Genomic DNA, 27,124 nt, shown 5'->3' on the forward strand with positions numbered 1-27,124 from the left:
CAGTGCAGAATGGAAACCTGACAGCACGCTCTGCAGAGCGAAGCCTTTACCTGCCTGTGCCCGATGGTAGAGAGAGACCCAGACATGAGCCTTTTCTGCCTCTGACGCTAGAAAATCCCACTCATCGTCTTCCAGGATTGATTTCTCATCCGATTCCGATCCCCTGCAACGTTCCCACAAAGCCCCTCCTTTTCGCGGCTGCTCAGTATTCTTGCCAAATTCTAAAAGGAAACCCTCTGTTGCCTCAGTAATGCCACTGGAGACCGCATTTGTTTGTTGCGTGGTAAAAACAAGTCTCCATCCCTGTGAGATCTCCCGACGCTCATCTGAGATGAGATAGCATCTTGTCAAATGCTCTGTCGCATTACTGCGGATATATTTTCATTCAATAAAATATGCCATGATTTAAGTTGTGGACCTGCCAGATTAACATACCGCCACATTCTGCTGTTCCAAATTCTCTCTCTTTTCATCTGCCTGGTGTGTTTCCTGGAGGGTTTAGACAGCTTCAGTATTACACATTATGGGCCTACTACGGTAGCTAATAAATCCTCAAAGCATCCCCGGCAGGTAGATAGAAATGGAAAGGAAAAAATGTTGCTCTCCCAAACATTACGGATGAGCAAATGGAGAGAGACAAGATTACCTGAAATTGACTGATGCTTTAAGTGACTTGGAGATGGAAATAAGACCATAATTTAGTTATTTCCTGATATAGTCCCCCATCAATTCCTTTTTTATTAAATATATTGTGAAGCTAAAGTAATTTTATTTTCTATTCTGTCTTTTACGTGAACAATGTGCTCTCAATGAGCTGCAGAAGCTCACTGTAGATTGCATTACCTTGAAAGCCTCCATTTCTGGCTGTGGGAGACCTGGGATAGCCTGCAACAACTTCAACAATTGAGGCATAGAAAGGGCTCCATTTGCACACACTACACAGCAGAGTATTGTCGCTGTTCATCTTTTTAGCAAAATATCTCAGACATATAAAAGCATACATAGTGTTAGGCAAATACAGATGCCCTACCAAGCTTACCAAATAGAACATTTCAGCTAAATGGAAGCCCGTTATACATTCTTCCCATTCCTGTTTTTCTTACCTCCACATTAGAGGCAATTATTGTGCTGGATTTAGTGTTTTTTCATTCCTCCGAATGCATATGTAAATATAAAAAATGTACAGTATTTCTTTTCATTTTTTAAAACTTTATATGTATGTTTTCTCCTGTAGCTTGCTTTTGTTTCTGCATTACATTTGTATCTTTGAAATGTATCCATGTCTGTTGATACATTTAACTCTAGTCGCTTCATTTTAAACCTCTATGCTGTGCTTCATCCATCTGACTTGCCCCTAATTTAATTATCCATTCTCGTGAGCATGAGGGTGAACGTGTAAATTGCTTCTAGTTTCTCACTCTTACACATGCTATTTGCATGATCACTCTTCCCATGTCTCTTTGGGCACACGTGCAAGCTTATCTCTGAGGTGTATGCCCAGGAATGGGATTGCAGTTTCAACAACAGCGTGCAAGAGATGTTTTCTGAGCAGTGGGGCTCACAGTTCTGTGGGAGCAGAGGCAGGTGTTCACAGAGGCACCCAGCTCAATCTGGGATGTCAGAGAACAGAGCCAGGGCCAGGCTGAGGACGCCAGGTGCCCAGGACACACCATTTAAGGAGCCCTTGGCAACAAGGGGCCTATTCTTTACTTCCTTGGCACATGGTGCGTCATTGATGAACATGAGAAAGAAAGAAGAGGATTTCCCCCCTTTGCTCAAATATCCGTGACATTGTCTAAGTTCTCTAGGCTGAATTAGGTGGAAAAAATCTGAAGTCATTTTGAAAGTATGTGACTTCCTCTGGATTCTAAACCAGAGGCTGGCAAGCTTTTTCTGTAAAGGCCCAGACAGTAAATATTTTAGGCTTTGTAGGCCATATGGTGTCTGTCGCAGATTCTCAGCTCTGCCACTCTAGGGCAAAAGCAGCCAGGGATGATATGTAAACAAGGCGGCGTGGCTATGTGTCAATAAAACTTTATTTTCAAAAACGAGACAGTGAGTAGGTTTGGCCCCCAGGCCATAGCTGGCTTTTCAATCATGTAATCTTTGTCTACCAAGAGTCAAATTCTTTGGCTAAGAGATTTGTTGCCAACCATATGTTTCAAAGCCTCTTTGTATCACCAAAGATGCTAGTGGGTTTTCTCTTCAAAAATAAAATATGATACTTACAAAGGTCATTATTGCATTTGAAGCTTATTAAGAGTTAGAAAGCAAGTCCCATATGACTAGGTCACCTATGAATCTCTTCTTATTCAAGATTAGAGTTGCTGCAAGCTACCTACTTGGTCCAGAAACACATCCCTGGCCTTTTCCTGGGTTTTAAATGTCTTTACAATTATTGAAGTTATCCCAGTTTATAAGCTATGCAGTCAACATTTTATTTCATGGCCATCTGAACCACAGATCTGAAAAACATCTTTACTTCTATCCATCAATTCCTGTGAAATTTATTGAAGAGCAAAGATAGCTGTGAAAAATATCCAATGAGTGAATTGAAAACCAAGATCAGTTTTTTGTCTTTCCTCACTCTCTCACATGATGCCTCAGTTTACCCATGGGCAGTCTGGGAATGGTAGGTAAGGCCTTTTTTCAGTAAAGATTCTGGGATGGAAGGCAACATAGGAAGGGTTTGTATCTCTCATTGTGAATTATGTACATAACATTTTTCCATGCCCAGAAAAGTTTTTAATAGTCTTAGCAAATGTTTTGGAGAAAGTTGTTTTTAAATGTCTATTCTCGTGTTTGCTGAACAAAATATAAGGATACATTTTTTTATATGAGAGAATCTGATCTCAAGAAATTACAAGACTATCCCCTCACTGCCACCTTCACTTATAATTTTTAAGTTAACATTTTTCTGATGCAGAAGTGCTATAGTTTTATAGAAGAAAAGTCGAGAAATTTAGAAAGCATAAACAAGAAAAGCAAAATCACTCCCAACCAACTTCTCAGAGGTAACTATTACTAACACGTTAGTGACCATTTAGATATCTGTTTATGCGTATGTGTACATACAGGTTAAAGATACATAATTTCCACATACATGAGATAATACAAACTATTTTTGTAATGTGCCTTTTTCCTGAAGAATATATACCATGTTTCCCCGAAAATAAGACCTAGCCGGACCATCAGCTCTAATGTGTCTTTTGGAGCAAAAATTTATGTAAGGCCTGGTCTTATATTACATAAGACCCGGTCTTATACGTATTATATTATATAAGACCCGGTATTATATTATATTATATTATATTATATTATATTATATTATATTATACCCGGTCTTATTTTAATATAATTACATATTGTATTAAATTACATATTGTTTTTAATATAATTACATATTATATATAATTACATATTATATTTAATATAGTTACATATTATATTAAAATAAGACCGGGTCTTATATAAATTTTTACTCCAAAACATGTGTTAGAGCTGATTGTCCGTCTAGGTCTTATTTTTGGGGAAACATGATAGTGGATATACTTCTATATTGATAAATATGGATCAACATTAATGGCTAAGTGGCATTCTACAGTATGGATGTATTTACTGTAACCTGCTTGGATAATTGCCTATTGATGTATTTTAAATGCTTTGTACTTTTCCACTATTACAAAGAATGCTTAGGTAAACATTCTTATGTATATATCTTCTTGTCTTGCCAGAGTATCTCTTCAAGATAAGCTACTAAAGTGCCATTAGCAGACGTGTGTGCGCGCGCATATATATGGGCAGTTTTGATACAGAAAAGTTGATGGCCAAACGATATTCTCTCCAACAGTTAATGAGAATGCTTCACACCCTCACCAATAATGGGAAATTTCTGTAATTTCTCAATAGATCAGTTATCAGCATCACAGCCTCCTTGATGGTTGCTATTGTTGTTTTGTTAAGTAGTTTATATTCTTCAAACCAATACCTACAGAGCAGTTACTGCATGCCAGAGACTCTTCTAGGTTTTTTTTTATGAATATTAACTAATGTAATCGTCATAATAACCCAATGAAGTGGGCACTGTTATTATTCTTAACTTACAGATGAGGAACCTGTTATGCAACGCGAAGGTTGTACAGCTAGTAAGTGATGGGGCCAGGATTTGAATCTTCCTCGTTCTTCCAAAGTCCATCCCCTTGACTGCTATGCTTCTTGGAGAAAAGAAAAATCTTATCTGGCTAGGAAACATCTGGACAACAGGCCAGAGAGGCAACTCCTCACCACCGACCACCTATATTTTCAGTATTTTCTGTTTTAATTATTTTTTTAAAATAATCACTTTGATTTTATTTTTTTTTTTTAGGGTGTATCAAGGTCAGAAGAAATCGAAAGAAGCTCTGCCCCACTACCAAGAGGCTTTAGAATATATGGAGACCAGCAAAGGTGACAAAAGTCTTGAGTGTCTGCCAGTATTGAAGGAGTTAGCAGGTGTCGAACAAGCCCTGGGGTTGCATGACGCGTCCATCAACCACCTTTTACAGGTAAGCTGCAACGGACTGGCCACCAAAGCTGCTCCAGGGCCAGTGCTTTTCAGAGACACAAGGGAATGGCAGTTCTGAGAATGCCTGGCTTTGGTGTTTGCTCCAGATGCATAGAACATGTTGCCTACAAACATCTTCACACAGATGGCCACGGGGGTGAGCGTGGGATACCAGTCATCTGTTCACCAGGTGTACGTTCCGCAGACAGTCTGAGATTCCCTGAAGTGGCTTTGTTCATACTAGGTGCATAATTTAAGTCTTATTTCCCAGACAAAGTTTCCTCATCCTTTAGTATTTACCTGTTTAGAGCTTATGTTATCAAACTGATGGGGGTTCTTTTCTACTCCACTCTAAAGCCTTTACCTGAAGCCACTTAGAGTTGTCACCTGTTAGCTGCTATTCTGCTTTATCGTTACAAGATTCCTCTGTGAATGTGTCAGCCAGGCTTCTCCAGAGAAATAGAACCAATGAGATACATCCAGGTAAAGAGAAAGATGATTTTAAGGAATTGGCGCACACATTTGTGGGGCGGACAAGTCCGAAATCCATGAGGTAGGCAGGCCAGCTGAAAACTCAAGCAAGACATTACAGTCTTGAGGGAGAATTCCTTCTTCTCCAGGATAACCTCAGCTTTTTGCTCTTTAGGCCTTCGGCTGGTTTCAGGAGACCCACTCGTGTTATTATTGAGGGTAATCTCCTTTACTCAGATGCCAGTCACACCGACAGAATACATTCACAGCTACGTCTAGACAAGTGTGTCACCTCACAACTGGGCACCGTAGCTGAGCCAAGTTGGCACGTACAATTAACCATCCCAGTGAGTTGGATGTTTTTGGATCATATCATCTGCTGAAAGCGCATTTGAAATCGTTTTCTGAGAATTTTTTCCTGTTGAAGTTGTAAAACATGGACATTCATTCCTTTCATTTCAAATGCCATATCATGACATGGTGCTGAGAGTTCTTTTTTGCTACTTTTACAAAATGTATCCGACCTTTATCCTCCCCCCCCCCTCAGTTTATAGAGGGTCCCATTCTATCACTTTATCTGGATTGTCTCTCTTAAATATTACTACCACCTGGTGACATATTATTATGTCCCCTTTCTAGATAAAGAGGTCAAGTATTAGAAAGGCTGAAGGATATGTCTAGGCATTCCATTTGTGCCAATAAATGGCATAACCCAGATGAAAACCCGGTATTTTTAGAAAGATTATTCCAGCTGATACGTAGAGAATGGACTGGGGAAGGTGGTGGGAGGCAACTGAGGGAGTGACGGTTACAGGTGAAGGTGGCTTGACCTAGGATGTGATCGTGATGGTGAAGAGAAGTAGGTGCGTTTGACAAAGATTTAGGAGGCCGAGTGGATGAGATACGGAGATTGATTGGACGTGCGGAAGAGAAGGAAGGTGAAGAGTCAAAGGTGACTCCTGGGTTTCTGGTTTGAACAACTGAGTGAATGTTTGTCCCATTTACAGTGGGGGCTCCTATGTGACTGGGTGATGGACGTTGTTTATCCCCGAGGCTAATAAAGATTTGAGAGTGTTTAAATAAATACTTGGTGATTATTATAAAAGAGATAGCAAAATAGCATTGTATCTGAAACCAGGAACTCTGAGGTGGAGTTCAGATTCTTTTGTTTACCAGCTCTTTGATTATATAAGTCATTTAACCTCTCAAGGAAACAAAAACAAACAAAACCTACAAAAGACCCTGTCCACTTCACAGAACTCCTCAAAGGTTTGAGATGGAAAGTGCTTTGTGAACCATTAGGCGTGTTGCCAGTGTAAGCTACTTTTGTTTATTAACAGTAATTGTTAAACATTTATCAAGGCTCGCCTTTTCTTTAGGAACTTTACCTCAGATACAGAAGGTACAGCGTGGCCTCGGCACTCCAAGGGAGCCCAAGCCTAAAGCCATTTATTAAGTACACCCAAACAAAGGAGGTTTTGTTATTTCCCCTCTTGTTTTTCACTTTTCATTCCTTTGGAGTGAGAGAAACACCCAGGGATTAAAGACCTTTATTTTCTGCAGAATGTAGAAAAGTTCCAAAGTATTTTAGGAACTAACCCATTAAAATGGAGAAAAATAAAGCAAGCCCCACAGAGCCACCACACAGAGAAGGCAGCAGTCCCAGGGACTGAGGAAAGCTGTCATCGGCCCATTGGTCGCTTTGCAGCAGGGGGGCTGTGGGAAAACCATGCAAATGGTTTTCGTTTCTGCAACTCCTCATGGCAGATTTTGGCAATGAAACCTTATTTTCCTATCCAACAAGAAAATTACAGCATTTCATTTCTGTGAGCGGAGTGTGTTTGTGGGTGTATGCCTTCAAGGGGTCGAAATTAACACCGTACTAGCTTACACTGCTTTTTCACAACTCTGACACTTGACTTGCATATCTCTTTTTTCAGTTTTCAGAGCAGCTCTGCGGCTCAGTAGTTCCCAAATGTAGGCAAGTTTGATTTGCAAAGTGTAATAATGTATCAGTTACTACACCAAAGACTGGGGTCATAATACCTGGCTTCAGGCTCCTGCCCCGGGTGTTAGTGGCCTTGGCCAGGCCTAGGTGATGGCTGAGAGGTGCTCACACCGGCTCCTGGCAGGTCCAGACTCCTGAGCAAATGGCAGCACTTCTGACTGGGTCTTGTGAATTGCTGTGTGTTTGCTAGAACGTGCTAGTTTTAATTTTCAAAATCTCTGAACATACGAGCCTTTTTGTTTAAAGTTAGAAAAGATGCAGAATGCAAGTATGGTTTTATGCTTTATGAAAATGTTCTAAGAATGACATAAATCCAGGTGCCATACTGTTTCTTTTGAAGTAGCAACTCCTTTTTAAAAAACATATAAAAATGGTAATGCCCTTTATATTTAAAAAAAAAATCAAGCCTGGGACTATGATGGAGGGTTCAGATGTCAGGTCCGGCCCACAAGGAGCAGGGTAATGAGCGAGATAGACCTTTAGTTGACTAATCATGCAGATGAACCTAAAAATACAACTGTGACATGCTCTACAGGGAGAAGAGCTCCCAACAGGGCAGTCCCCTGGTGTGGGGGCCCATGAGGACTGATAGTGAGATACCCCAAAGGTTGAGGAGAGGCGAGAAGAGCCCTTGTGGTGAGAGCCAGCGGGGGTGGTGGGAGATGAAGCTGAGTTAAGAGGAGGGTGGGGCCAGGTTATGATCATGTGTGTGCACGTGTATGTGTGCGTGTGTGTAAGAACATGTGCCTATGTGTGTGTGCGTTCGTATAAGCATATCAGTATTTCTGAAAGGACACACAAGACACTGTTGACAGCAGTTAGTGATGAGTCAGACTAGAAAAGGGGAGAAGAGAGGGTGAGGCTCGCAGACAGAAGGGAGGGAGCATTTAAATTGTTGTTGATTCTTTTCTGCCACTTAGGATTTTAAAAGTTATATTCAGGTATTACTGTTCTAATCTAGAAACGTGGTTACATTTTCAGAAAACACACACTTGTAACCAAAAGAGGATGAAAATATAAGCCCCCGACATGTCTGTTTTGGCGGTAATCCTTACAGGGTAAGGCCTTTTCTCCCCAACCCTTTGGAGGAGCTAAACTTGACAGCTGGAGAGCTGCCACTGAGGACTTTCTCTGACTATTAAAAGCAACTGGCTTGGTCTGAGGCCCTGAGAACTGTTTTCAAATGCCTGCTGTACCCAGTGCCTGCCCTTCTGTCTACTCCCCCGGGGATCCCCAGCTCCCTCTTTCTCTTAGCCAAGGCTCACCAGCTGCCCCAGGTCCCTGGGCTGTGTGTGGCCATGAAAGGTTTCCCTACTGGGCAGAGATGGGAGAGGAAAGGAAGTGGCAACGTTGGGCTACAACGTGACCCTGTCTTACACCAGGGCATCAACTCAAAGCTGGAGGGTGGAATGGCCAGCTTTGGCAGGGCTGAGAGGGAAAGCAATGCAGCTGGTCAGTTATAAAAGAAACACGGCAAGCTCACACCTCCCAATGACCAGCGGACTTGAGCTTCCGTTGACTTAAGGCACCAATCTGAATCAAAGCAGAAACGCAGACACTTGGTGGGAGATACCTTAGTGTCTGTTCCATCCACTGACCCCCCCCTCTGGCGTTCCTCACCAATCAGTTCTCAGACGCTGCTAAGGCACCCACATATTGTCAACTCACTGTCCCCCTAACCAGCCCATTCAGTTTCAGGGCCACATCTGCTAGTTAGCAACTCTTCCTCTGATGCTTAATTGGTTCCTCATCACATTGATAAGAAAACCATCCTTCTGTAACACGGACCCTCTTAATAACCGGATGTCAGACGAGAAAAGCATGCAGCTCAGAATCACAGGTCTTGGTTGGAACCCATGTGCTGCCACTGACCCACTCGGTGACTTGCATTCAGCCAGTTACTGCATCTCCTGGAGGCTTCATTTCCCCGTCTGTAAATTGGGCTGTTATCACTCTCACCGGTCATGTTAAGTTTAAGCAAATGGGCGCATGTAATTCACATAGCACCACCTGGCAAAAGTAGGTGCCTTCTCACTGCTAGTTCCCTCCCACCCTCCCTGCCGCCACCCCTCACCTCTACAGAGAGACACCAGCTAGTACTAGGTTGAAGATCCCATGAGTGTTCTCACCTCTGGGGTAAATAGACTCAGTCACCGTCCACTAAGGTACCTTGAGCTACTTGTGGACTCTCCACTTGTTACAGGAGAGATTTCCCTCGGAATCAGTGATCCCCTAATAATTACCAAATGGGGAGAAAAATCTATCCCACCCTCCCACCAAGAGCTGGGAACCCTCCCCGTGTTTTAAGTTGTGTATTCATCTGATGGGGTCTGCCGGCATCGATAGAAACATCTTGTTTACTGGTCATCAAGTTTCCTCTTTAAGAACTGTTTATTACACATTTTGCAAATCCAAGGCAACAGGCCCAGTTAGATAAGGGTCTACCAGCTCCGGCTCTGGCTGCATCTACTGTCAGCTGCATTGGTGCTGAGGAATCCTAGGTTCCCGCCCCCTCTCCCCCGCCCCACTAGAAACACACAGTGGGACCAGAACGCAACAGCTGCTGTCACCTGGGCAGGGCCTGAGGTGGTTGGTATTGTGAATGAGGTTTTCAGGTAATGACCTTGCTCGATAGGGTTTTTAAAGTTTGAAGTAGATATCAAAGGTTGTTTTCATTTTTGTTTTTAACCCGGTGCAACTCACTAGCAGCACAAGAGATGTAGGAATATTAAACACTCCTCAGATGACAGTAGATAAACATTTAACCGTGTGTGGAGACAGAGGCCCAGAGAGCAGTTTCCAGGCTCTCGGCCTCACGTGGAAAGGTGCTGGCTCGAGTAGTAGATGGCCGTCAGCTGTGGCTAGTTGGCCGTCAGCTGTAACCAGGTAGCCAGTTAGCCCCTGATATAACTGCCGCGGTTGGGCTGGTTGGAGGGTCGGTCGGTTGGTTGGCAGGCAGGGAAGCAGATGGCAGGTTGCAGGTCGTGTGGATCCAGCCTCCATGAGACTACAGTGGTTATGACTCCCCTACCTATGGCTCCGTGGGTGTTCCTTTTTGACCTCACCATGTCCTGCCTTCTTATGTGGGGAGCGGGACTAGAGGCCCTGCAGGCCGTCTCGCACGACAAATGGCACAGCGAACAGGGTCTCCCACACGACACCGTGCAACACTGAAAACGGCAAAGGGCAGGAGGAGAAACTCCAGCCCTGGGGAGATTAACAAATAACAAGGAGTGAGTGCAGTCAAGCCACAGGTCCCCAGCTCGATCCATCCCTGCGGGAAGCCGGGAGAGGCAAGCCCGACTCCTGTCATTCTGGGAACTTGAACAGTTAGTCCGTAAATGCTCTCAGATGTGTGCAGCAGGGGTGTTTATATTCCCTTAGCAAACACAGGGTTGTTCCAGAGTGCTGAACAGTGGTTGAGTTTGGAAAGAGGGTGTAATCGAACCACTGGCTTTGTCGACTTCCTTGGCACTTGCTCCCTCTACATGGTGCAGAGCTGGGGTTCTCAACCTGTGTCACCCCGAGCCCTCACATTCTATGGAGGGTCTTTTGGGGGGCAGCTGGGTGGGAGCAGGTCCGTGGGTTTCCAAGCCCTCTCCACCTTCTTCCGTTAGAGCAGCGCCACTCTTACCTGCTTTGTCTATTCGAGAAGCATTTGTGCTTCAGAACAGAACCGTGAACATCAGTGGTGCCATGTTTGTGTCCTTCTGTAAGTTGCCTTTCCATTCCGTGGTGTTTTTGACATGGAACCATGTTAAGAAATGCAGATAGAGTTCAATCATTGTATAAATCAAGCACAATATATTCATTCCCCTGCCAATGGCTATTTAGATGGTTCCCCCCCTTTTTACCATCTCAAATAATGCCTCAGTGGACGTAAGGGCACTTTTACATACAAGAAAGGAAGGAACAGCAGGACAGGGTGGGTGGGTGGTGGGAATGTGGGGAGTGGGGAGAGGACTAGAAGCTCTGCATGGACAGGATAGAGCCAGGGTGCCCGCATAATCAAAGCGGGTCTGTGAGCCGCAGGATCCAGAGGCAGCACAGATGAAGCGATGACCCATGGCACGATGGGGGCTGGGGGCTGAGGGGAGAGAGGAACAGGACCTGTGGAAACCTGAGAGGCCAAGGTGTAGGTGGGTCATGAGCTGGACGATGTGTTTTGCTCTCTAAGCTCCACTGTGCGTCCTTCCCAACCCTGCTCTGGGCCCCACCAGAGGACCCGACCCTTAAGTGCAGTGTGAGGGGGGCCCGTGCCCTCTGACCAGGAGCTTGACCTTGGAAGGAGAGGACAGGGAATCTATTCCTTCAGCTCCCCCTGCAAGGTCTGTGCAGGTGCGCTGCATCCCTCTCCTGAAAGCCATAGGTCCCTTTCCATTGCTAGGAAATTCTCCCTCCCTTTCTCTGCCCCTGAAGGTAAAGCACCTTGCCTTGGGGTCCTGCACTCTCCTCGGGTTTCCTCCCTGTAAAGGATCGTTGTATCATCCTCTTTTCCTCTATGAACCCATCAGACTGTACTGTCTCTCTCTTGCCTGACAGCGCAGGTCCATCCCATGGATACTGAAATCACTGAAAATAATGACAGGAAGATGGGTGGAGAGGAAAGTAGTGAGCTGGGCGCTCAAACCTAGAAGGGCAGTGTCTGCAAGGTTAGAGAGAATCGAACTAGCCCACATTTTTATAGCTTTTCTGTGAGCTCTTTGAAAATGGAGCCTAGTTTTGTTTTTTAATAAATTTCTAGCGTTTGATATCTGGCACATAGAAAGCATTTAAAAATTAAGATAAATCGAATTGAATAGGACGGAATTAAATTGAATTGAATTTTAGTGAATAAATGAGATACTAATCTTGCACATTTAAAACATCATGGCTTCCCTTCTCCACCCCCATCCCCCCAGCGTGTGGCTTTTAGAGGCTTCATGAACATTAAATAATAAATCAGATCAGGCATTGAGTTTCTGAAGTGAATAATGAATAATACATGTTTGCTTATATTAGCATCTCAGACACAGAAAAATGCTGAGGTTATGAAGATTTTGTGATAAATTCAGATCCCTCAAGTTTGCAGGGTCCACTTTTTCGATACTCTGAGCATTTTTGCTCGTGGAAAACTTTGCTTCCTGTCTCCAAGGCAAAAGGCAACTTAAAGGACTCTCAAAACAGGCAGTTCTTCCTTTGAAAATAATTTTGATAGACACATATCTCCGCCTTGAATGATAACATTGAGTGGAAACAACTATGACATCTTTTGGAATTTGAATTTGGGTTTTAAGTCTTTGTAACAATCTTTTCTGGCCTCACAGACTTATCTCCTCAGTAGTAGAGTGTAGAGGTAGTTCACCCAGGGGAAAAACACAAAATAAACACGATTCAGTTTGCATTTGGAATTGGATGAGCTTTTCCTCTCACTCGTTTCCTCTCCCCAAACACCGCACACATGTCCCTTTAATTCTCTTCCTGTAGCTCCTGTTGTCTTTCCTCACATGTAATTGCTTTTTGGAGTGCCCGTTACTTGAAAAGCATTTCAAGTCAGAGCTCCAGGCCAAACCGAGATGAATGACTAATTTGGAGGTCGCCAAAATCACTTACTTGGTGTATTGATATCCTATAAAAAGAAAACTAGTTTTAAAACAAAGGATATTGTTAGCATTTGCAAATACGAACTTCTGATTGTTCTAACACAGCAGTAAAAGTTGTGACCCCCCCATCTTGATTTGCAGTGGCCCCTACCATAAAAAGTCTAGAGCTACTAACTCAGTTGAGTTTAACACATGACAAATGAGGTGGCCGTCTAGACTCTACTCTGACTCCCTCTCAGACATGCATTCAGCGGGTCATCAGGGGAACAAGTCTTTTTGGCGTCGCTGTCTTCTTGCTCGGTCTGGACTCGGAGGGTTTAGCAGTATGGCTTTATCTGCTAGACCAGCTGCCATGGGTTAGTCACAGCTCCTGGAGGCTGAATGAACCAGTGCTCGGGACTGTTTAGGCACCATCAGCGACGTCTGCCGCCGTGGCCAGGGCGGGAGGAATGGCAGCCTTCACGACCCAGTAGGAGAAGCAAATCTGCAGTCAGAGGATCAAGGTCAGAGTCTTACCTCCGTCCTTCGTTAGGTGTGAGATATCTTGGGCAAGTGACCCATTCGGCAACGTCAGTGTTCTTGTGTATCAAGTGAGGATAACAAAAATGGCCAAGACAATCACGATGGATATCACAGATGAAAACCGTTATTAAAGTGCAACTTCTATCCGAGTTGTTGTTCGTATGACTGTCCCAATCTAGTGTTTCTCTCTTTTTAACTCGTGGTATTTTAGTCTTTCTGTCATTTTTTGGGCAGCTAACTGCAAACTACCTACCGTCTCACGTGAGTGCCCTGGGTGGTTTCATGTTTCCTGTCTGTTTCTTTCTGGACTGCCCACATTTCCCAGCCTACGCGTCTCCTATAAATACCTGTTTATTGGATGAATATAAACATGTCACGAAGAGCATTTATTTATGTCTTTTATATCTCTTCCTTTGAAGGGATATATTTTGTGTTTTACTTGAAAGGATTATTATTATGTCCATAGGATCATAGAGGATTTTTAAAATCTTCTTAACGAATTTACAAAAAGGCTTTCTTTTCAAGGGGCCGAGCTGTGTTATGTGCTCGGGCCGCTCCCATGGGCCAGTTTGCAGAGGGTGCAGGCACGTGGGCTTGGTGGGTCGTGTGTGGGGGAGGGATCCAGGCTTTTGTGGGTGAGGCTGCTGATGCCGCAGGTGCGTCCCCCTTTCTGGGCTGACCGGTAGGCAGGGGTCTGGGCCTGCCCCCCTCCTCTTCCCAGCACTGGCACTTTTTAGTCTATCCTCTTCCTTCTTCAAACCCTCCTGGCTCCTCTGCTGCCACTGCTCGCCCAGGAATAGAAACTTTTACATGATTTTCTTAGTGATGGGTTCTGGCTGCAGCATCAAGCCATCTGCACTCAGCGCCCGGTGCTTTTGCTCTCCCACTGCACAATGCTTTTAAAACCCAGCTCTCCCAAGAGTGGATTGTGCCTCCGCAGAAATCACATTGTCCACCTTGCTAGAAAGTTCCCTAGCTTTCTGCTTAGCGCTGCGAGAACAGTTAGTTCCGGGTCGTGGCCGCCAGCCGTGTAAACACGTGTGTTCCTTCTTTCCGTGGTGGCAGGCGCATCTCATCATCCTGAAGAGAAAGCCCTCCCCAGAGGAAGCAACGCTGTCTGCACTCTGTGTCGCCCGGGCCGCCGTCACTTCCATCGCTTCCGGGAGGCCCGAGCACCATGGTGAGAGCCAGCCTCGTGGGGGTGCCAGGCGGGCACTGCCCACTCCCTGCCTGCCCCACACACCTGGGTCTGCAAACCAGCTGCCTTTGGGATGGGTGAACAGGTGGATGGAGCTGGAATGTGGGTCCTTCGCAGCTTTATTCAATCACCATAGCTACGCCACTCTGGGAGCGTCACCAGAGGCCTTTGCTTTCTATCCTGGTTCGGCCTGCCTCTCATCTCTTACTTTCAAATACAATGAATCCTCATCCACACCTAGCTCTTCAGAGCCCCAGAGAATCCACGCAGGGCTTGCAGGGAAATCTGCTCTGCTTTCAAAGGTGATCTATTTTTAAAGATTGTTGTGGAGCTCCTGTGACAGCGGAGCTCCTGGCCTGTTGGATAGCCGGCCTCCAGACTCTCACAGGGCTGAGCTTTCAATTAGGACGAACTTACCGAGTTTCAGGATTCCAAAGGGAAGTTGCCATTTATGACGCATATGTTTTTCTTAGCCCCCCATGATGGGTAGAGCCGTGAGCTTGGGGAGTTCTTATTTCATCATCCCAGGATCAGAGCATACAGTATGCCGCTATTAATAGAGAACACACAGTCCAGTGACTTTGTTTTTGGGTTCAGAATATTCAGAAACAATATAACTCATAGAGAAGACCTAGGGGTCTATTCCAAGATGTCAGGTAAAAATAATTGTGTGTTATAGTAAAATAAGGTCCAATGTGCCAGCAAGCCTGAAATCGACAGCAGGGAGGCTTGGGTTGGGGTTCTGGGAGCAGGAGAGGGGCTCAGAGGAGGAGGCTGGCAGATGGGAAATAGCAGGGACACGTCAGTGACGCCCTAGTCTGCAGGGATCCCCGGACCAGGCAGGGGCTCCAGTCCAGGGGGGAGCTGGTGAAGAGATGCCAGTGTTTATCCATCTGTCCGCCCACCTTGGGTCCCTCCCTCTGGTCTCCTGGAGCTTTGAGCTCCTTTTCAGAGCTGGAGGAGCCTGTCTAGAGCTAGAAAAGGCCGGTGACCTTTCTGATTCTCGTTCCCTAGAACACTTCATACATAACAGTCAGTTTCAAAACCTTCAAAGAGCCAACATTTTGACCAGCTTATTGTTGCCTACAATTCCTGTAATAGGGGAAAGGAAACTTCTGTTCCACAACTGTTAATCATGCACTTAAAATGCAAGTGCATGTTTGATGGAATCCCCTGGAGTAGTGAGAGTCATAAATCTAAATGTCCGTAGGATCCAGATAAGCAATGTGAGGGGAGCAGGTAGTGATTAGAAAACAGTAGCAGCAGTGAACAGACTTATAGACGGCAGTTCCCTGTGGATTATAATACGAGAGAGGCCGTGTGGAGAGGCGAGGCCTGTGGCAAACCTGAGAAGCCAGCGCCCTGTGGAAAGTGAGCCGCTGCCAAGTGGACGGCAGCCTTGTGTTGGCAGATCTGCTGCTTTTTTAAGAGAAGGCAGAAATCTAGACTTTTATGTGAAATCCATCTGTAATGGGTGGTAACTAACTCCAGTATGTTTCAGGCTCTGAGTGAGGCAAACAGTGCGAGGGCTGGGTCCGTAACTGGAAAGCATGAGTGCAGTGCGGGGGGTCAGCTGCCGGGTGGCAAGGAAATCCCCCTGCGTGGGGGTCTCAGCTCTGCCCTCTGTGTGCTCACACCTGTCTGTGCTGAGTACAATTAAAAAAAAAAAGAATTATTCATGACAAAAATGTCTCATTTGGGGTTCTCTGTAGCCTGCTTGCTGAATGCCCATTGAAGGTAGTGCCCTCTGACAAAGAAACCACTGCCGGCCAAGGAACCAGTGCGTTTCAGTCTCCAAGCTCAAGCCCATCCCTTTGCTCTGCCTTCGATGCATTCCTTATGCAGGCAGAACGGCCCTAGAAGTCACCGAGGGCTGGGATTGCACGAGAAGTCCCACTTCAGGCTCCTGGAATGTCCCTAACCTGAGCCTGGCCCGCTTCCCGGAGCAGCCATAGACAAACTTGGTATTAACTGCTCTCCCAACCCTGCAAAGTGCTCAGGGCATCGGCCCTGAGTTTATAACTCTTCTCTTAAAGGATATTAACATGAAATGGGCCCAAGCCAAGTACATCTCAGTGTAAACCTTTGAGAGGCACAGCCCGCCGAGCACAGGCTGCCTTGTTTGGAAGTGGCCCCATCTGCAATCTGGGCTCCAGGCGGCCAGGGATTTTTGTGGGGTGCAGAGACATCAGAACAGCACGGGTTCTGCCTCATCGGAGCCTTGGGGGTAGAGGGTGGGAACCCTGACTCGTGAGCCTGGGGTGCATTCCTGAGACATAATTCCCCGTGCACATGGACGGATAACCCCAGCCTCCATTTGTCCCAGCCTCTCCCCAGGTTTTGCACAAGAGATGTGAACTTGTAAGGATCTGAAACGAGGCACTGTACCTCGATGAAGTCGCCTCCTTTTCCCCTTACACGATCCTCCCTTGTCTCCACTCTTCCTCCTGTGGCCTGCCTCCTCAGCGTGCCCCCCAGGCTGGATCCTGCCCCCACCCGGGCCACTCCCTGCTCACTGGGTTACGGATGTCCCTTGGGCCTTGTGTGTCCCAGAGAGACTGGAAGCCAGACAGCCCTTGGTATACACATGCGCCCAGCTCCAGTGGGCTCCTGACAGGTAACATGGCCACCTGGGAGCAGCCAGTCAGGGGTTTTTCACCTTCCCATGGCCCTCCTTCACTGCCCCTGCCGGTGGAAATGGGTGGAAGCCCCTGCTGGCCACAACCACCCACCTCTCCCTTCCTCCTCATTCTTCCCCATTCTATCTTCCTTCCTGCTCAGCCTTTCCACCCCCTTCAATCCCTGTGTGCTCAGAGAGACCCTGCCTCGCTCTTACGCAGGGCCCTTTTCTGATTACAAAATGCCCAGCCAGCCCGAGCCTGGCCTGCCTCTGAGATCCCCAAGCAGATGTGGGCATCCATGCCTGCTCTGTGCTCCCCAGGCCAGGTGAGAACGCGGAGGCTGCAGAGAGACAGCGGGGGGTGATGCCAGAGATGCAAAGGGAAGCCTCTTACCCTGTTTCCTACCTCATTAGTAGGCCCTCCTTCTCAGAAACCTCTGGAGGCATCTTGAGCACATCCCTTCTAGAGAATTGGGGTCCAAGGTGTGGCCCGGGTCACTGCAGGTTAGAGGCAAAGCAAGGCCTGGGCAGAGGCCGAGCACTGCCTACTCAGCCCCACTCTACAACCGCAGAGTGAGCAGCACTGGGGGTGCCCCCGCCCCAGATCCAGGGAGACAGGAAGCCTGGAGGATGGGCAGGTGGGGGCTGCAGGGGTTCGCAGCTCTTGGGGCCCACAGAGGAGTACATGGGGTGGCCTCCTCTTCACCCCAACTCTGTGTTGTTGGTCTCTCTTCACAGAGGGACAGACTGTGGCAGAACTGAAACCCCATCAAGCTTTGCTTACAAATAGCCTTTCCTCTTAATGTCTGAGAACAAAACCTATGGCTTTATTCCTCTCCTAGGGAGGAGAAAGTGCGTGCCCTCTCTGGGAACCACTTTTATGAGGCTTCAGTTTTTCACTTTTGTGCTGGCTCATAACTTGTTTTCAGATTGTCTCAGAAAAGCCTGTCATTTATACCCTGACTTAGCTTCAAAGAGGATTTTTAGGGCAGTTTATGGAAAACACATACACTTTCCCAAGACAAGTAACTGGGGCCATAGGCCTGAGGCTGTTGGACCACTACCTGGTGGCCCCACATGGGACTCTGAGTGGTGGTGGGGTCGGTTGGGGTCCTGTCAGCTTCCTGGTGGTGAGGAAGTTTGAGGCAGGCAGACCCCGTGGTGCCTGAGCCCCCTCACTGAGCCTGTGGGCGCCAGGGGCAGACACTTCATGTCCACTCTCCCATCCGCCTTCTTTTTGGTCACCTCGCTCTACTGCTGCCAACCTGCCCCCAGAGATGGCCATGGACTTCTTGGGCCACGCGGCTAGTGAGCAGCAGGCCCGCCACTCCCAGGAGCCCTGTCAGGCCAGTGTGGACCACGGAGGTTCCAGTGGGAAGAGAGAGCCTGTCCTGGGCTTCGTCTGCTCAGGCGCCCCGTGTCCCTGCCCCCCAGCCCTGTGGGCAGCCTCAGAGCCCACGTGGCAGCCCCCAGCGGGATCTCAGTGGATTCAGTCTGCTTGTCTGCCTGGTGATGGTACTCCTCTGCGTTCCTGCCAACCTACGCTCTGAGACTTTCCGTGTTCAGATTCCCTGGGGTCCTCAGTGCTCTCCCAATGAGTCCGGAGTCCAGACTATTTCCAAGACTGTCACAAAAGGCAATTGTCCATGCAGGCCTCCCTCTCGGTGAAAGCTGTCCTCCCTGTTCCAGCTCTTGCCTAGGACAGTCTCAAGAAAGTGAACCCAGGGTTACTGGCAATTAGTTTAATGAAAAGCCTTTTGGCCCCCAGGGTGCCTAGTTGTGACCCTGCATTCCTCTTGATCTTTGAATGAAGCCTTGCTTTCTTTTCCTTCTGTGTGAGCACACAGATTGAACAGTCTGATGGGGCCTGCAGGAGACATTCAGCCACCCTGCCCACTGGGCCACTCTTCCTCCCTCGCTCTAACTTGCAGACAGGCTAAACATTCTGTTGGAGGGAAAATAGGAGACGATTAATGGCCCTGAAACACCTGTGCCACCAGGGCTCAGATTTACAAGCTAAGTCATGCTCTTGTGCTTTAGAAAATGACCTCATCTTCTGCCCAGGCCACGAGCATCAGGTTACAGAGGATTCTAGAAGAGGTTTTTAACGTTAGGAACGGTGCTGAAACTGCTGGCTCTTTGTGAACCCACACGCAGCCTCAGGGCACAGGGTCCATGCTGGGCGGTGGCATCCCCCCCACCCTGCCGTGACCTCCTCTCCCTGTGGAAATCCTACTGTCACATGTCCCTGATGGGCCTGCTGAGGGATGCCCGGCCCCAGGAGAACAAACTGTGCTTGTCAGGGGTGACTCCTTAGCCGTAGTCATAGGACAGATTTGCTCTCCCCTCAAAGACGAGTCGTGTGGCTCATAGTCCAGAAAGTTAGTCTCGGGGGTTTGAGGGGTGAGGGAAATAAGTCAGGGTCTTACAATAAGGGAGCTTTCCTGCATTCTGGGTGAAGATAACAGTGGTTTCAAATGTATAGACAGGGAAGGTACCCACAGTGGATGCCTTCAACCTTCCACTAGTCCCAAACCCTGGGCCATTCTAGTACACGAGGGTCTGGCCATGACGCCTTGTGTCATCGTGGTCAACTTGTACGTGATGAAAGCTGTCAGAGAACCCCCCGCCCCATCCTCACCTCCCTCTGATGGGAGACCTTCCAGGAACAGAAATGGGGAAAATCTGGAGGAATGGGGTGCAACTCTAGGAGGCTGAGCCCCGAGGACAGATCCCCAGGCAGTGCCGTCCCTGACGCCCCACCTCGCTGTGTGGCTTTCCTTCACTAGCCCAGCTGCCGTTGGTTTAAGTAATAAGTTCCTTCCTCCCTCCCCTCCCTTCCTTCCTCCCTCACTTCCACTCCCCCTTCCAGAGATCCATATGTGCTAACAAGCATCCTCGTTGGAAAATACAAGTAGGGTTCCCAGATCAGAGGTTACGAGCCATTTACACTGTCGTCTGAGTTACACAGAGCAGCTTCCTTTCTCCCAGCATCTCTGTGACATCAGTTCCACTAAGAGCGGGAGCATGCAGCAGTCAGGGGGAGGGGACCAAGCTGAAATGGGGTGCTTTGGGGAGGCAGTTGGCCATCACCATGTGACCAGCAGGGCAAAGAATACCAAAAGGTAGGAGAACGTGACAAGACGGGGGCTGGAAAGGGGTCGAGCACGGCTGTGTCTGCCCCTGTCTGAGATACTGGCTCGTTGCCTCCAGTCCCACATGGCCGCACCCTTTGTCCGAGCATGGTGGCACTTCCTCTGCCAAAGCCCAGGGTCTCCAAGTCAGCCCCTGCCCGTTCACCCCCAACCCCGTCCTCCGGCCTTTACACCTGCCGGTCTTTCTAGTGAGGGCTCCCCTCTCGGGGAACCAGGCCGAGACTTGGGAAGTTCCTTACTTTTTAAGAAGGAATTGCTTGGTTACATTCTTTGGGTAATTCCCAATTCGACAGAAAATGAAAATGTCAAGAGGCTTTCAGTCGTGAACATGCTCGTTAATTTTTAGCCACGGACCCATTCATCTCTGATGCTTTTAGAGTCAACAAAATAAATGCCACATCATCCCTCACGTTTACTGTCATGAGATTATCAAAGCAGCCAACGTTAAGAGTTTGAGCAGTTACATCGGTAATGTTTTGTTTTCCCATGAGTCAGCCACGAGTAGAAGAGGTAGAACACTTTCCATGCTGTAGAGTTTTTTCCTACCAGGAGAAGATTTTGAGTAATACTCTAAACATCCATCTGCTGGTCAGACCCCCATTGAAACAGACCCTCATACTCAACCTTAAAACGTACTGATGTCTTCAGGTCTGGGAGATAACGTGCATTAATGTTGCTTACTGTATGTAAGAGACATGAAAAACCAAGGAAGGTAAATTGCTGTATCCTTCCGAGCCCGAAATCTTTTCTGATAAAACAGACAGATAAATGAGCAAAACATAGTTTCCTTAGCTGGATTCTCTTCTCCAAATGCTTAGTATTTTCAAATAGTCCACCACCCCTAAGACCGTATTTATTTTGTTTCCATTTCAAATCTGTGAGCAGTTTTCAAAGTGGTTGTTCATGGTGCTCTTCTTCAGATGTGGCCGAACAGTATTTTCAAGAGAGCATGGCTCATCTTAAGGATGCTGAAGGGATGGGAAAAGCCAAGTTTCTTTCGATTCAAGATGAATATTGCCATTTTCTACAAGTCACTGGGCAAGAAGAGGTAAGTTTACGTGGGTGGCCTAGGCTGCTCTATTCTTTCACTCTGTAGGTATCCAATAGGCATCTATTATGTGCCAGGCATGTGTCAGGCTCCTCTGGGACGTGGATAAATAAGGCAGCCCCCAGATCTTGGGAAACAAAACTGTATGAGAATCATGTTCACCCACAAAGGCCTAGAAGCCTTGAGAAGCCAGTGGACAGACGCTGCATCTCCCCACCTATGGTTCTGGCTGGGATGCAGCTCGTGCCCCAGCACGTTGCTCAGAGAGCAGAACACAAGCTCTAATTTGGGCCTCCGCTTCTCCCACCAGGCGCCCTTGTGCCTGGCACAACCCATCTGACCAAACGTGGCAACCTTGCATCGTTCTCACCGTTGGTGCAGCCTCTCCCTGTGGGTTGTAGCCAGAGTCAGCCGACAGGGGCTGGGCCCGAGGACAGTCCCTGGGAAGCGTTTGGGGCTGTGCTCAGACCACCCCAGACGTGGTCCCAGAGCGCTGTGCCCACAGGAGGCTGATCTTTGGGGAGGAACGTGCCATTTCAGGTAAACTGTAAGTGAAGGTCACTCTAGTCTGTGTGCGTTTATCTTCTAGCTGTGCCATTCTCCTGCTCAAGAACCCTCTCTGAGGTCTTTTTCCCTGTAAGAAAGTCTAAACTCCTCCGCCTAGCACCACAGCCCTCCACCACCAGCCCCGCCTGCGGCTCCACCTTGTCCCCTGAGGCTCCCCGCCCTACTTCCTCTGCTGCAGTCAGATCAGGCCGCTCACTGGCCCTGAACTTGCCGTGTCTTCATCCCCCGCATTCCTGAGCTCCCAGTTTCCCACGCCCTCTTCTCAGTCCATCTAAGTCCTCTTTACTCCTCTCCATTCATCTTATCCAACTCTCAGAGGCTGCCATAGCCTGTTTTCCCTAAACCCATGTAGCATCTCTTCCACTGCCATCTCGCCTTACCATTCAAGTTCATGCACATCTATCTCTCTAGTTTCCCCAATCAAGCTGTACATGGCATCGAGAGCTTCATCTAGGAAAAGGAGTCAGGCTCTTCTTTCATTCGCTGGCTCCTTGCAGGCTGACAATCAATTCCCATAGCCAAGCTGCCAGCCCCAACACCACACCAAGCTCTGTCCTTGCTCGGGATGCGTCACAGGGCGTGACAGGCTCTAGCCTTAGGCAAGTCCCTCACTACCAAGGGGAGTCACGCTTTCCCAGTGTACACAATGTCTGCCTTTCCACCTGAGAAATCGTTTCTGCCTCACCAGCGCTTTTACTGTGGTTCCCCCACCCCTAGCTCCTTCTGTCTGTGGAGAGATGTCAGGCACCTTCAGGGCTGTGTGGTGGGGATGGTGGGGAAGCCCCCTTCCCTGGCTCCCACTTTCCTTAGCTTTTACATTCAGCATTTGTGTTCTGCATCTGTAGTCATGCCTTCATGAAGATCCTGGGAGACTTTCAGGAGTAACATGGCAGATCGACATACAGTTTTCCCTCTGTATATCTTGATGTCTGACTGAAGAGATTACTGTCAGAAGATACTGGTTTCTGACCAATTCATTTTTTTATTCCATGTTGGTATAAATCAGATAAACCAAACCAAATGTCAAATATATTTAATTTTTTATCATGTTGGAATGTTTGATTTTTTTTTTTATTGTTTCATAACAACTTCTTATCAGAAATAGAAAACCCTGGACTATGTTTTGGATGTTCTGTAAATAGATAAATCACCAGGAAACTGTAGTTTTTCACTTATGTAAGAATGTCACTGTGCACAGATGGAGAAGACCATGCAACTAAAAAAGATTAAAATTACTGGCCGGATTCAGATCCTGTCTTTGCCATTGATGACCTGTTGGACTTTGAGCAGATTTCTTGACAGCTCCGTGCCTCAGTTTCCTCCTCTGTCAAATGAGGATTAAAATTGTGCTTATCTAAAGGAGGCATGAGGATAAAATTACATGAGCTCACACATGTAAACTGATTCGCACAGTTCTTGACACACCAAGGACACAATCCATGTAAGCTTTTTTTCTTACTACTCAGCTAAAGTGGATTCTTATAATCTTTGATGTGGCTTTTTCTCCAGGTGTCCTTTATGTATTCTCTTTTTATAATTCACACCCTTTTTCTCCCATGGATGTTATTCCTATCTCCTATTTAACCAGAGGAAAGTAGGCTCAGCTCATGAGCCACGCTATCCAAACCCATTCCCTTAAAAAGTACAAATACACATGAGTTACATCATTTTCTTAAGAGGCACTGATCTTTATCAGCTGATCTTAGAACATTTTAACCAGACAGCTTTTGGTTTCTTTCGCAGAAAGCAACCTCTATCCTGAGAGAGTCCCTGGAAGGCAAAGTGGGAGTGTTTGGTGACCTCAGTCCTGAGGTGGCAGAGACATACCGGCTCCTGAGCGGGGCCGACCTGGCCCAGGGGAACCACAGTGGGGCCCATAAGAAACTAAAGAAGGTAAAACTGGAGCCAATTTAATGCAAACAGAAGCCCCCCTCCCTCCCCATGGGTCACTTTCTCTCCTTCCATCATGCTCTTTTTAAATGAACCTTTATAAGTGGCTTACTTAGGTAAGATGACATCATTTTTGCAGTTGATTTAATACTTTTTGGATAAAAAATATTGTAATCCATATATATATATATATTTTTTTTTTTTTTTAATGAATTGTCAATTTTTTTTTACCAATCTTTTTATTTTATTGTACTCTTTCTGTACAGCCAGTTTATAGAGGAATTCTTCTGTGTGTTCTTCTAGCACTGACATATTTATTTCTTTTTTAATTCGGAATTTATTTGTGGATAGTGTGAGGTATGGGTTTATTGTCTTTTTTCCAAATGGCTACCCAGTTTTTCAGCACCGTTTTACCGAAGAGCCCATCTACGTTCCAATGATAATACCATCATCATATACTACGTTTCCATATGTACTTGAATCTATTTCTGGATTTTTCTTCTATTGCCCTGATCGCTTTGTTTATTCAAATGCCAGTTCCTCATTGTTTTAAGTTTAGAGATTTCATGGGATGATTTAATATCTGGTAGACTAGACTCCCCTCATGGTTTTTATCCCCCTAGAATATCAGAGATATTCTTGCATGTTTAGTTTCTACATGAATTATAGTATCAACTTGTTGAACTAGAAGGTTAGTGGTAATTTTTGGAGGATTGTGTTATTTGTAAACGAACTTTGGGAGAACTGATATGATACCAAGCATTATACCCAAGAGCAAGGGATGTCTTTATATTTGTTGATATCTGTTTACATATGATTTAGGCACATTTTATAGGTTTAGCACATTTCTTATTTGGTTATTTTCTAAACATTTTATCTTCTTGAGTACTATTATAAATGGAGTTTTTATTCACTATTATATCTTTTGACTGGTTATTTTTGTGCACATGAAGACTATGGGTTTCTCTATGTTAATTTTACATTCTGCTAGCTTGCTTAATTCTTTTCTTTCTTGATTAATTTGAGCCTTGATTCTCTTAGGTTTTCCAGGTACCTATTACATCATCTGCAAATAGTTTTACCTTTTGTTTTTCAATTCTATGGCTCTAATTGATTTCTCTTGTCCAATTGCTTTGGTCCATACCTCCAGTATGATAATAAATAGCAGTGGAGATAATAGGCATTCTTTCCTTGTTCCTGATCTTAGTGGAACTGCCTCTAGTGATTCTTCATTTAGTAGATTCTAACTTTAGGACTGACATTTATATATTTTATCGTGTTAAGGAAATATCAATCATTTTCTATTTTCATGAGTGTTTTTTTAATTAGAAATGTGTTGGATTTTATCAAAGGTTTTTTCACCATCAGTGGTGATAAGCAGATGGTTCATCTTAGATCCCTAATATGGTGTATTGTATTATAGTATCAAACCAACCTTGCATTCCTGGAATAAATACCCTCAATTACATTGAAATGTTTTCTTAATATAAGGTGATTCTGTTTGCTAATACTTATTTTAGGATTTTTGCACCAATATTTGTAAGTGATATTTGTTAAGTATCAATGTTATACTTGCTTCCTAAAAATAATTTGGAAGCTTACCTTTATTGTCTATGCACTGAAGGAATTTGTGCAGCATTAAAACTATCTAGTCTTTGAAGGTTTGTACCTCCTCTGAAACTCTTTTGGTCTGGTACTTTTTTTATGGGGCAATTCCTTGATAGTTTTCTCTATTTCTTCTACTACAAAAAAAAAATTGGTCTGTTGAAGCTTTTTATCTCTAATGGGGTCGTTTTGTTTACTGTATTTTTCTGGGTAACTATTTTATTTATATTTGAGAATGATTTGCATAGAGGTTTGCAAAGTACAGTAGTACCTCAGTTTTCGAACGTCTCCGTTGACGAACATTTCAGTTTATGAACACCGTAAACCTGGAAGTAAATTGCTTCGGTTTTCAAACACGCCTCGGAAGTCGAACATGTCACATGGCTTCCGCTAAGTGCAAGATCCTGAGGCCTAGCTGTCGGCTGTTTTTGAACGTTTCAGAACTCGAATGGTCTTCCGGAACGGATTACATTAGAAAACCGAGGTACCACTGTAGTCTTAACAATTGTGAAAATTTCTACTTTTTAATAGTTGTTTTCCCATTGTTATTTCTTAGTTTTATATTTGGATTTTCTCACTTTTTTCTTGACTGAGTTAGTTAGTGGTTTGTCTCTTGTTAATTTTTTCAGAGGATCAGGAATTTAATTCCATGGGTCACTTGTCTTCCTATTCTGTATTTCATTAATTTCTAATTTTATCTTTATTGTTTCTTGCCTTGTGATTTATTTTATCTTACTTTGTTGGAGTTTTCTGCTATCTTTTTGAGTTTGAATTTAATGTATATGTTTTCAGTTTTACTGATTTGAGTGTTTTAGGCTAGGCTTATTATTAATTGCTTTATTAATACTATGCTCTTATCATTGCTTTAAATGTATTTGATAAGTTCTGTCATGTTGAGTTTTCATTACATTAATTAGTTATAATATGGGGGGAACCTGGGAACCTCTAAGTAACATGACTGACCAAACCAAAAGACTTAACTTTAGTTCGGAATGGGCTATCCTGTAAGTCAAGCCTTTTTCTCTTCTTCTGAGTTTTCTGATTATCCTGCAAAAGGCACCAGATTTGGTAACATGTGTGCTGCCTATTTTTCAATGAGATAACACATATATCTGTTATCAGTTGCTCAACAAATCGTTATTGGACCCCTTTTATGGGCCAGTTACTGTGCTGGGCAGACCTGGGAAAAAATAGTGACCAAGACAAAAACACTTCTTGTCTGGGCAGGACTTTCCAGTATAGCCAGAAAGACATATATTACACCAATCATTTCAGATATTTCAAAGACCACGTGGTGAGGGAGGAGGTGAGAAGGGAAGTGAAGGGTGACAGTTGCTGTGTTTCCCCATTGCCTGCTTCCATGTCATAATAACTGATGCCTCTTGAGTGAGTGTCATTCCCTGGTGCTGTATTAAGTGATTTACATATGCACAAATATTTAGCTTATTTAAACCCTCCATCAACCCGAAGAGTTGGGTTCCTCTACTCTCTGTTTTGCACAAAGAGGGAAACTGAGGCGGAAGGGATGTGTCTCAGCCTTGCTTGCATAGCTAGGAATTGGGAGAGTGGGGATTTCGCCCCTGGTAGTCTGTGTTCCGCAGTCTGCTCAACACTATCATTTATCATTTATTTCACAGTTTGGGCTTCCAAGTAAGATTTTGGGTGAACGAGGGCTTCCTATGCTTAAAAGAAGTTTGGAAACCAGTATCACAGTGGGGAGAATGCCAGGTTCAGGATAGTAGGAGTCTTTGGGTTGCCACTGACAAAATACAACTCAAATTAGCTCGGGTATGAAAGGGCGTCTATTATCTTGTGGTTTCCATGGAGGACCAACAGGCAGATGGTTAGCAGGGCAGGGATGCAGCCGAGCCTCAGAGGAAGTGCAGAGGCCAGACTCTAAGACTCTCTCTGCCTA

At 45.6% G+C, this 27,124-nt stretch overlaps 1 protein-coding gene across 3 annotated transcripts in view; it reads left to right on the plus strand.

Annotated features, from left to right (window-relative positions):
- TTC23 (tetratricopeptide repeat domain 23) overlaps window positions 1-27,124 on the plus strand; it is a 63,612-nt gene that overhangs the window by 18,349 nt on the left and 18,139 nt on the right. For 2 of the 3 annotated variants that reach the window (XM_019726665.2, XM_019726663.2), the window contains exons 6-9: window positions 4,367-4,544; window positions 14,192-14,306; window positions 21,020-21,147; window positions 23,458-23,607. In XM_019726665.2, coding sequence (XP_019582224.2) covers window positions 4,367-4,544; window positions 14,192-14,306; window positions 21,020-21,147; window positions 23,458-23,607 — 571 coding nt within the window. The remainder of the gene's footprint in view (window positions 1-4,366; window positions 4,545-14,191; window positions 14,307-21,019; window positions 21,148-23,457; window positions 23,608-27,124) is intronic. The other variant, XM_074317916.1, reaches the window with a different exon arrangement.

Source organism: Rhinolophus sinicus, linkage group LG13 (assembly GCF_036562045.2).
Source record: "Rhinolophus sinicus isolate RSC01 linkage group LG13, ASM3656204v1, whole genome shotgun sequence".
Taxonomy (NCBI): domain Eukaryota; kingdom Metazoa; phylum Chordata; class Mammalia; order Chiroptera; family Rhinolophidae; genus Rhinolophus; species Rhinolophus sinicus.